This window comes from Erithacus rubecula (assembly GCF_903797595.1).
Source record: "Erithacus rubecula genome assembly, contig: scaffold_396_arrow_ctg1, whole genome shotgun sequence".
NCBI lineage: Eukaryota > Metazoa > Chordata > Aves > Passeriformes > Muscicapidae > Erithacus > Erithacus rubecula.
Genome location: NW_027635939.1, coordinates 810 through 11,986, shown reverse-complemented (window position 1 = coordinate 11,986; position 11,177 = coordinate 810). Strand labels below are relative to the sequence as shown.

General features: G+C 43.6%; 1 protein-coding gene across 1 annotated transcript; it reads right to left on the bottom strand.

The window, feature by feature from the left end:
• Positions 1-2,649: 2,649 nt before the first annotated feature.
• On the bottom strand, positions 2,650-10,816 carry LOC306816164 (uncharacterized protein; the record flags this gene model as incomplete). The annotated part of the gene is made up of 3 exons (XM_079332648.1): positions 2,650-2,940; positions 3,669-5,927; positions 10,670-10,816. Coding segments are annotated over 2 exons (1,832 nt in total), but the record flags the coding sequence as incomplete, so codon positions are not given.
• Between the last annotated feature and the right edge of the window lie 361 nt (positions 10,817-11,177).

The window sequence follows — 11,177 nt, the reverse complement described above, 5'->3', positions numbered from 1 at the left end:
TAGCTGATTAATTACCAGTTAATTAGCTGGCTAATTACCCCCTAATTAATGAGCAACTCATTAATTACTCCCAGTTGTGATGGGAACAGAACAAACCTGAGGTTGGACGATCCCAGTTTGGCACTGGGAGGACTGGAAAGGGGCGGAGCCATGGATGGAAAGGAGTTTCCCATTTCTTAATTAATTAGCTGATTAATTACCAGTTAATTAGCTGGCTAATTACCCCCTAATTAATGAGCAACTCATTAATTACTCCCAGTTGTGATGAGAACAAACCTGAGGTTGGACGATCCCAGTTTGGCACTGGGAGGACTGGAAAGGGGCGGAGCCATGGATGGAAAGGAGTTTCCCATTTCTTAATTAATTAGCTGGGTAATTGCCCACTAATTAGCTGGTTAATGATCCATTAATTAATTAATAATGGGGGCTCATTAATTAGCCCCCAAGACTGACTGGTTAAAAGTGGAACCAGTCCCAGTTGGGAACTGGGAGCACTGGGAAAGGGGCGTGGTCAGAATGGCCTCGTTAACAAGGGTTAATTAACGAGGCTTTAATTAATGAGGTCACCTCTACCTCAGCTTCAGCACCTGTGGGTGCTGAACTTATTATTTATTATTATTTTATTATTATTATTAATATTTATTTGCTATTTATTTCTTGTCTCTGTGTTGATAATTATTTATTTATTTATTATTATTTATTGGTTAATTATTATTTATTAATTACCTCTTAATGATCTGCTGCCGTTGTAGACAATGCGATTTTCGAGGTATTTTCATATTTTAATTTATTAAATTTAATCAGATGAATTAATTGATGGGCGTTGTGTCTTTATTATCATAATAAAAATTGAAATTATCGAGGAAAATGATGGAAAAATCTCAATTTTTTGGGAATTTTATCCCTGAATTTTTTTTGGAGGAAAATCCCAATTTTTGGGAATTTTATCCTTAAATTTTTGGAGGAAAATCCCAATTTTTGGAAATTTTTATCCTTAAATTTTTGAGGGAAAATCTCAATTTTTGGGAGTTTTATCCCAAATTTTTGGAGGAAATAATGACAGAAATTTTTGGAAATTTTTATCCTTAGATTTTTGAGGGAAAATCCTATTTTTTTTTAATTCTATCCCTAAATTTTTGGAGGAAATAATCACAGAAAATCCCAATTTTTGGAAATTTTATCCTTAAATTTTTGAGGGAAAATCCCAATTTTTGGGAATTTTATCTCTGAATTTTTTGGGGGAAAATCCCAATTTTTTTGGAGTTTTATCCCAAATTTTTGGAGGAAATAATGACAGGAAAATTCTAATTTTTGGGAATTTTTTCCCTGAATTTTTTGGGGGAAAATCTCAATTTTTGGGAATTTTATCCTTAAATTTTTGAGGGAAAATCCTAATTTTTTTGAATTCTATCCTTAAATTTTTGGAGGAAATAATGACAGAAAATCCCAATTTTTGGGAATTTTATCCCTGAATTATTTGGGGGAAAATCCCAATTTTTGGGAATTTTATCCCTGAAATATTTGGGGGAAAATCTCAATTTTTGGGAATTTTATCCTTAAATTTTTGAGGGAAAATCCCAATTTTTGGGAATTTTATCCCTGAATTATTTGGGGGAAAATCTCAATTTTTGGGAATTTTATCCTTAAATTTTGGAGGGAAAATCCTAATTTTTTGGAAATTTTATCCCTAAATTTTTTGGAGGAAATAATGACAGAAAATTCTAAATTTTGGGAGTTTTATCCTTGAATTTTTGGAGGAAAAATCTCAATTTTTGGGAATTTTATCCTTAAATTTTTGAGGGAAAATCCCAATTTTTGGGAATTTTATCCCTGAATTATTTGGGGGAAAATCTCAATTTTTGGAAATTTTATCCTTAAATTTTTGAGGGGAAAATCCTAATTTTTTGGAAATTTTATCCCTAAATTTTTTGGAGGAAATAATGACAGAAAATTCTAATTTTTGGAAGTTTTATCCTTGAATTTTTGGAGGAAAAATCTCAATTTTTGGAAATTTTATCCCTAAATTTTTGAGGGAAAATACTATTTTTTTAAAAATCTATCCCTAAATTTTTGAGGGAAATAATAACAGAAAATCCCAAATTTTGGGAATTTTTTCCCTGAATTTTTTTGGAGGAAAAATCCCAATTTTTGGAAAATTTATCCCTAAATTTTTGGGGTAAAATAAAAACAAATCTCAATTTTTTTGGCATTTTTAACTCAAGTCGGATTTTTATTGACCCGACACGGAAAATACAAAGTCACAAAAGTAACAAAAAAACCCCCAAAAAATCCCGTTTTTTCCTTAAAAAAAAATGTAAAAACAAAAATTTGAGTCCGCTCCCATTTTTTGGGAAAAACTCACAAAATCCAAAATAAAAATCCAAAATAAAATCCAAAATAAAATTCAACAATAAAATTCAAAATAAAAATCCAATTCCTCCTCCCAAACTCACATTTCCTGGCATTCTTGACCCAAATTTGGGAATTTTTTTCCCAAAATCTAAATTTTTTTTTCCCACTAAATTTCAAATTTTTTTCCCCAAATTTTGAGGATTTTTTTCCCCAGTTTTGAGGAATTTTTTTCCCTAAATTTTGATTCTAAATTCCCAAATATTTGTTTTTTTCCCAACTTTTGAAGGTTTTTTTTTCCTAGAATTTTAATTTTTATTCCCAAATTTTCCGCTGCTTTCCCAATTTTTTTTGATTTTTTTTCCCCAAATTTTTGAGGTTTTTTCCTCAAATTTTTGGGGTTTTTTCCCCCAAATTTTTGGGGTTTATTCCAAAATTTTTTACCTTTTTCCCAGATTTGGGAATTGGAACATTGGGAAGAGCCCCCAGTGCTGGATTGGCCAATCCCAGTTGGGCACTGGGAGAACTGGGAGGAGCCCAGGAATGAGCAGGAATTTCTGTTCCCGTCATTAATTAGTCAATTAATAATCCCTTAATTAATTACAGATCGTTAATTAGCCCTGGAAATTGAATGGGATCAAGCCAAGGTTGGGTGTTGGGTTGGCCAATCCCAGTTGGACACTGGGAATACTGGGAATGCCGGGAACTCACCAGAACCATGGAATGATGAGAATTCATCATCTCCCCTCTTAATTAATTCATTCATCCCTAATTAATTAGGGATCGTTAATTGGGCAGCAAATTGATGGGATCAAATGGAGACCAAAGCCAAGGTTGGGTGTTGGGTTGGCCAATCCCAGTTGGGCACTGGGAGCACTGGGAATGCTGGGAACTCACCAGAACCATGGAATGATGGGAATTCATCATCTCCCCTCTTAATTAATGAACAAACCCAACCCTAATTAATTAGAGATCATTAATTAGCCATGGAAATTGAATGGGAACAAATTGAAGGTTGAGTGTTGGGTTGGCCAATCCCAGTTGGGCACTGGGAATACTGGGAATGCTGGGAACTCACCAGAACCATGGAATGATGAGAATTCATCATCTCCCCTCTTAATTAATTAACAAACCCAACCCTAATTAATCCGAGATCATTAATTAGCCATGGAAATTGAATGGGAACAAATTGAAGGTTGAGTGTTGGGTTGGCCAATCCCAGTTGGGCACTGGGAATACTGGGAATGCTGGGAACTCACCAGAACCATGGAATGATGAGAATTCATCATCTCCCCTCTTAATTTATGAACTAATCCGACCATAATTAATTAGAGATCATTAATTATCCGTGAAAATTGAATGGGAACAAGCCAAGGTTGGGTTTTGGTGTTGGCCAATCCCAGTTGGGCACTGGGAATACTGGGAATGCCGGGAACTCACCAGAACCATGGAACGATGGGAATTCATCATCTCCCCACTTAATTAATGAACTAATCCAACCATAATTAATTAGAGATCGTTAATTTGGAAATAAATTGAATGGGAACAAATGGAGAACAAAACCAAGGTTGAATTTTGGCGTTGGCCAATCCCAGTTGGGCACTGGGAGCACTGGGAACGCCGGGAACTCACCAGAACCATGGAACGATGGGAATTCATCATCTCCCCTCTTAATTAATGAACTAATCCACCCCTAATTAATTAGAGATCGTTAATTAGCCATGGAAATTGAAGGAGACCAATTCAAGATTGGGTTTTGGCGTTGGCCAATCCCAGTTGGGCACTGGGAGCACTGGGAACGCCGGGAACTCACCAGAACCATGGAACGATGAGTATCCCCATCCCCCCACTTAATTACCAAACAAACCCAACCCTAATTAACCAACACCCTCCCTAATTACCCACCGACCCCGCCGGAAAACCCGGGAACGCCCGACCCGGCAACGCCAACGCCCAGGGCAGCTCCAACGCCGCCGGCACCGCCGAGGAACCCGGGAACGCCGGGAAAGCCAAACCCGCCGACGCCGGCGAGGACGAGGAGGGCGAAGAGGCGGCGCCGGCGCCGGCACGAGCCGACTTGTCGCCGGCGTGGGTGCGCTGGTGGCGGTTGAGGTGGGAGCTGCGGCTGAAGCATTTGCCGCACTCCTGGCACTTGTAGGGCTTCTCGCCGGTGTGGACGCGGCGGTGGATGGTGAGCTCGGAGCGCTGGATGAAGCTCTTGCCGCACTCGGAGCACTGGAAGGGTTTCTCGCCCAGGTGGGTCCTCTGGTGGGTCAAGAGGTTGGAGGAGACGCTGAAGCGTTTGCCGCACTCGCGGCACGTGTAGGGTTTCTCGCCGGTGTGCATCCGGCGGTGGATGGTGAGGTCGGATTTTTGGATGAAGCCCTTGGAGCACTCGGGGCATTTGTAGGGTTTCTCTCCGGTGTGGATGCGCCGGTGTTTCACCAGCGCCGAGCGCTGCCCGAAGCTTTTCCCGCATTCTTGGCACTTGTAGGGTTTCTCCGGCGCCGCTTCCGCCTCCCTCCCGCAATCCTGGCACAACCCCCGGCTTTTCCCGCAATCCAGACATTTCGGCGACGCCGCTCCAGCGCCGGCGCCGCCGCCGTGAGATCGTTGGTGCTTCAACAACGCCGCGCCTTGACCGAAACACCGCCCGCACTGCCCGCACTGGAAGAGCCTCCCGTGCCGGTGAGCCGCCAAAAACCCGGCCAGGTGCTCCGGGCACCGGTAGGACGCCCGTTCCGCCGCGTGGATTTTCCGGTGCCGGTCCAGGTGCGAGCTGACGCTGAAGCTCTTGCCGCACTCGGCGCAGGAATACGGCCGCTCGCCGGTGTGGACGCGCTGGTGCCGCTCCAGGTCGGAGCGTTGGATGAACCCTTTGCCGCAATCCCCGCAGGCGAAGGGTCGCTCTCCGGTGTGGATGCGCCGGTGCTGGGTCAGGTTGGAGCCGCGGCTGAAGCTCTTGCCGCAGTCGCCGCACCGGTGCGGCCGCTCCCCGCTGTGGATTTTTCGGTGTTTCGCCAGCGCCGAGCGCTGCCCGAAGGTTTTGCCGCAATCGCCGCACCGGTGCGGCGACGCCTCGGACGCCGCTTTGCTTTTGGCACGTTGTTGTTGTGGTTGTTGTTGTGGTTGTTGACCCGGCGGTCCCGGCCCGCCGGCGTGAGTGCGGCGGTGCCGGTCCAGGTGCGAGCTGACGCTGAAGCGTTTGCCGCAATCGCCGCAAGAATACGGCCGCTCGCCGGTGTGGACGCGCCGGTGCCGCTCCAGGTCGGAGCGTTGGATGAACCCTTTGCCGCAATCCCCGCACCGGTGCGGCCTCTCCCCGGTGTGGATGCGCCGGTGCTGCGCCAAATTGGAGCCGCGGCTGAAGCCTTTGCCGCAGTCGCCGCAGCGGTGAGGTTTCTCGGCGCTGCGACGGGGTTTGCCGGGGGTTTTGCAGCATTCCGAGCAGGTCCCGGTGGATTTGCGGTTCTTCGCCGCGGCCGGAGGGTCGGCGTCGGTTGGGGGTGGAGCTGGTGGAGGGTCTTGGGTGGTTACGGGGGTTGGGTCGTCATCGGGGTCACTCCCGGCGCCGGAACCTGCATGGGGATGAGGGGTTGGAATGGTGAGAGAAACTCTTGCAGGGTTCCATGGGTTGGGTTGATGTTGACCGTTGACCTTGGCCATGGAACCATCAACGGCAAGATTCCAACCATATCCCAAATTTTTTGGTGAAATTCCATGGGTTGGGTCGATGTTGACCGTTGACATTGGCCATGGAACCATCAACGGCAAGATTCCAACCATATCCCAAATTTTTTGGTGAAATTCCATGGGTTGGGTTGATGTTGACCGTTGACCTTGGCCATGGAACCATCAACGGCAAGATTCCAACCATATCCCAAATTTTTTGGTGAAATTCCATGGGTTGGGTCGATGTTGACCGTTGACCTTGGCCATGGAACCATCAACGGCAAGATTCCAACCATATCCCAAATTTTTTGGTGAAATTCCATGGGTTGGGTTGATGTTGACCGTTGACCTTGGCCATGGAACCATCAACGGCAAGATTCCAACCATATCCCAAATTTTTTGGTGAAATTCCATGGGTTGGGTTGATGTTGACCGTTGACCTTGGCCATGGATCCAATGACCCCAAAATCCCAATCCAATCCCAAATTTTTCCATGGAATTCCATGAACTGGGTCAATGTTGACCGTTGACCTTGGCCATTGACCTTGACCTTGGCCATGGATCTATCAATCCCAAAATTCCAACCATACCCCGAATTTTTTAGTGAAATTTCATAATTGGGTTGACGTTGACCATTGACCATGGCCATGAATCCATACACTCCAAAATCCCAAATTTTTCCATGGAATTCCATGAACTGGGTCAATGTTGACCATTGACCTTGGCCATGGATCCATCAATCCCAAAATTCCAATCCCACCCCAAATTTTTTAGTGAAATTCCATGGGTTGGGTCGATGTTGACCGTTGACATTGGCCATTGACCGTTGACCTTGGCCATGGATACATCAATCCCAAAATTCCAACCGTACCCCGAATTTTGTGGTGAAATTTCATAATTGAGGTTGACGTTGACCGTTGACCATGGCCATGAATCCATACACTCCAAAATCCCAAATTTTTCCATGGAATTCCATGAATTGGGTTGATGTTGACCATTGACCTTGGCCATTGACCGTTGACCTCATCCATGGGTCCATCAATCCCAAAATTCCAATCCCACCCCAAATTTTTTAGTGAAATTCCATTAATTGGATCAACGTTGATCATTGACATTGGCCATGGATCCATCGACCCCAAAATTCCAATCCCACCCCAATTTTTTTAGTGAAATTCCATGGATTGGGTCACTGTTGATCATTGACCTTGGCCATGGGACCATCAATCCCAAAATGTAAACTATATCCCAAATTTTTCCATGGAATTCCATGAATTGGGTTGATGTTGACCATTGACCTTGGCCATTGACCTTGACCTTGGCCATGGATCCATCAACCCCAAAATTCCAATCCCACCTCAAATTTTTTAGTGAAATTCCATGGATTGGGTCAATGTTGATCATTGACATTGGCCATGGAACCATCAATGGCAAGATTCCAACCATGTCCCAAATTTTTTAGTGAAATTCCATGGGTTGGGTCGATGTTGACCATTGACCTTGGCCATGGATCCATCAACCCCAAAATTCCAATCCCACCCCAAATTTTTTAGTGAAATTCCATTAATTGGATCAACGTTGATCATTGACCTTGGCCATGGATCCATCGACCCCAAAATTCCAATCCCACCCCAAATTTTTTAGTGAAATTCCATGGATTGGGTCGACATTGATCATTGACCTTGGCCATGGGTCCATCAACCCCAAAATTCCAATCCCACCCCAAATTTTTTAGTGAAATTCCATGAATTGGGTCGATGTTGACCATTGACCTTGGCCATTGACCTTGACCTTGGCCATGGTTCCATCAATCCCAAAATTCCAACCACACCCCAAATTTTTTGGTGAAATTTTATGGATTGGGTGGACATTGACCTTGGTGGTAGCCATGGATCCTCAATCCCAAAATTTTTTGGGAAAACTCCCAAAAACAGCTCCAAAAATCCCATTTTTAACCCTTCCCAACCCCGTTTTTTTGGGAATTTTTGGTGAACCCCCCCCGGTCTCACCTCCAACTTTGGCCACTCCCAAAATTCCCAAAAAAATCTCATTTTTTGCCCATCCAACCCCGTTTTTTTTGGGGAATTTTTTCAGAAAATCCCCAAAACTCTCCAAAAATCTCATTTTTGACCTTTCCAACCCCGTTTTTTTTTTGGAATTTTTTTGGCCTCCAAAAATCTCATTTTTGACCCTCCCAACCCCATTTTTTGGGGGATTTTTTGGGAAAACTCCCAAAAACTGGTCCAAAAATCTCATTTTTAACCCTTCCCACCCCGTTTTTTGGGGTGATTTTTGGTGAACCCCCCCCGGTCTCACCTCCAACTTTGACCACTCCCAAAATTCCCCAAAAAATCTCATTTTTGACTCTCCCAACCCCGTTTGTTTTTGGAATTTTTTTGGCCTCCAAAAATCTCATTTTTGATCCTCCCAACCCCTTTTATTTTGGATTTTTTGGGAAAACTCCCAAAAACTGCTCCAAAAATCTCATTTTTAACCCTTCCCACCCCCGTTTTTTTGGGGAATTTTTGGTGAACCACCCAAATCTCACCTCCAACTTTGGCCACTCCAAAAATTCCCAAAAAACCCCCAAATATTCTCCAAAAAATCACATTTTTGACCTTTCCACCCCCATTTTTTGGGGGGAATTTTTTCAGAAAATCCCCCCAAAAAAATCTCATTTTTAACCCTTCCCACCCCATTTTTTTGGGGAATTTTTTCAGAAAATCCCCAAAAATCTCATTTTTAACCCTTTCCACCCCATTTTTTGGGGGGAATTTTTTCAGAAAATCCCCAAAAAATCTCATTTTTAACCCTTCCCAACCCTGTTTTTTTTTGGGAATTTTTGGTGAACCACCCAAATCTCACCTCCAACTTTGGCCACTCCAAAAATTCCCAAAAAAACCCCCAAATATTCTCCAAAAAAAATCTCATTTTTAAACCCTTTCCACCCCTTTTTTTGGGGGGAATTTTTTCAGAAAATCTCAAAAAAATCTCATTTTTTTGACCTTTCCACCCCCATTTTTTTGGGGAATTTTTTCAGAAAATCCCCAAAAATCTCATTTTTAACCCTTCCCAACCCCGTTTTTTTGGGGAATTTTTTCAGAAAATCCCCCAAAATCACATTTTTAACCCTTTCCACCCCGTTTTTTTGGGGAATTTTTTCAGAAAATCCCCCAAAATCACATTTTTAATCCTTTCCACCCCATTTTTTTGTGGAATTTTTTCAGAAAATCCCCAAAAATCTCATTTTTAACCCTTTCCCCCCCATTTTTTTGGGGAATTTTTTCAGAAAATCTCAAAAAAAAATCTCATTTTTAACCCTTTCCACCCCATTTTTTGGGGGGGAATTTTTTCAGAAAATCCCCCCAAAAAAATCTCATTTTTAACCCTTTCCACCCCGTTTTTTTGGGGAATTTTTTTAGAAAATCCCCAAAAATCTCATTTTTAACCCTTTCCACCCCATTTTTTTGGGGGAATTTTTTCAGAAAATCCCCAAAAATCTCATTTTTAACCCTTCCCAACCCTGTTTTTTTGGGAATTTTTGGTGAACCACCCAAATCTCACCTCCAACTTTGGCCACTCCAAAAATTCCCAAAAAAACCCCCAAATATTCTCCAAAAAATCACGTTTTTGACCCTTTCCACCCTGTTATTTTGGGGGAATTTTTTCAGAAAATCCCCAAAAATCTCGTTTTTAACCCTTCCCAACCCGGTTTTTTTGGGGAATTTTCGGTGACCCCCCCCCCCCCGGTCTCACCTCCAACTTTGGCCACTCCAAAAATTCCCAAAAAAAACCCCAAATATTCTCCAAAAAAAATCTCATTTTTAACCCTTTCCACCCCATTTTTTTGGGGGGAATTTTTTCAGAAAATCCCCCCCAAAAAATATCATTTTTAACCCTTTCCACCCTGTTTTTTTGGGGAATTTTTTCAGAAAATCCCCCAAAATCACATTTTTAACCCTTTCCACCCCATTTTTTTTGGGAATTTTTTCAGAAAATCCCCAAAAATCTCATTTTTAACCCTTTCCAACCCTGTTTTTTTGGGGGAATTTTTTCAGAAAATCCCCAAAAATCTCATTTTTAACCCTTTCCAACCCCGTTTTTTTTGGGAATTTTCGGTGACCTTCCCCGGTCTCACCTCCAACTTTGGCCACTCCAAAAATTCCCCAAAAAAACCCCCAAATATTCTCCAAAAAAAATCTCATTTTTAACCCTTTCCACCCCATTTTTTTGGGGGGAATTTTTTCAGAAAATCCCAAAAAAAATCTCATTTTTAACCCTTCCCAACCCCGTTTTTTTGGGAATTTTCGGTGACCCCCCCCCCCCCCCCCGTCTCACCTCCAACTTTGGCCACTCCAAAAATTCCCAAAAAAAAACCCCAAATATTCTCCAAAAAATCTCATTTTTAACCCTTTCCACCCCGTTTTTTTTGGGAATTTTTTCAGAAAATCCCCAAAAATCTCATTTTTAACCCTTCCCACCCCGGGTTTTTTGGGGAATTTTTTCAGAAAATCCCCAAAAATCTCATTTTTAACCCTTTCCACCCCATTTTTTGGGGGAAATTTTTTCAGAAAATCCCCAAAAATCTCATTTTTAACCCTTCCCAACCCCGTTTTTTTTGGGAATTTTCGGTGACCCCCCCCGGTCTCACCTGCGTGCCGCGCGGCGCCGCGGCGGTGCCGGCGTTTGCCGGGCTGGCTCTGCTCCCGGAGCAGCTCCCGCAGCACCTGCTCCACCCGGGAACGCCCCGCCCGCTGCAGGAGCTGCTCCAGCTGCTGGCGCAGGTCGGGATCAGCCCCTCCCCCACCCGCGGGGGGAGGGGGAGGGGCGGAGGGGGGGGAGGGGTGGGGGGGGGAGGGGTCGGGGGCTGGGGTGGGGGGGGGAAAATGGGGGAAATGGGGGGGAAATGGGGGAAAAATGGGGGAAAAATGGGGGAAAAATTGGGGAAAATGGGGGAAAATGGGGGGAAAATGGGGATAAAATGGGAATAAAATGGGATAAGATGGGAATGAAATGGGGAAATGGGGGAATGGGGAAAAAATGGGGAAAAATGGGGAAAAATGGGGATGAAATGGGGAAAAAATGGGGGAAAAATGGGGAAAAATGGGGATAAAATGGGAATAAAATGGGGGAAATGGGGGAAATGGGGGAAAAATTTG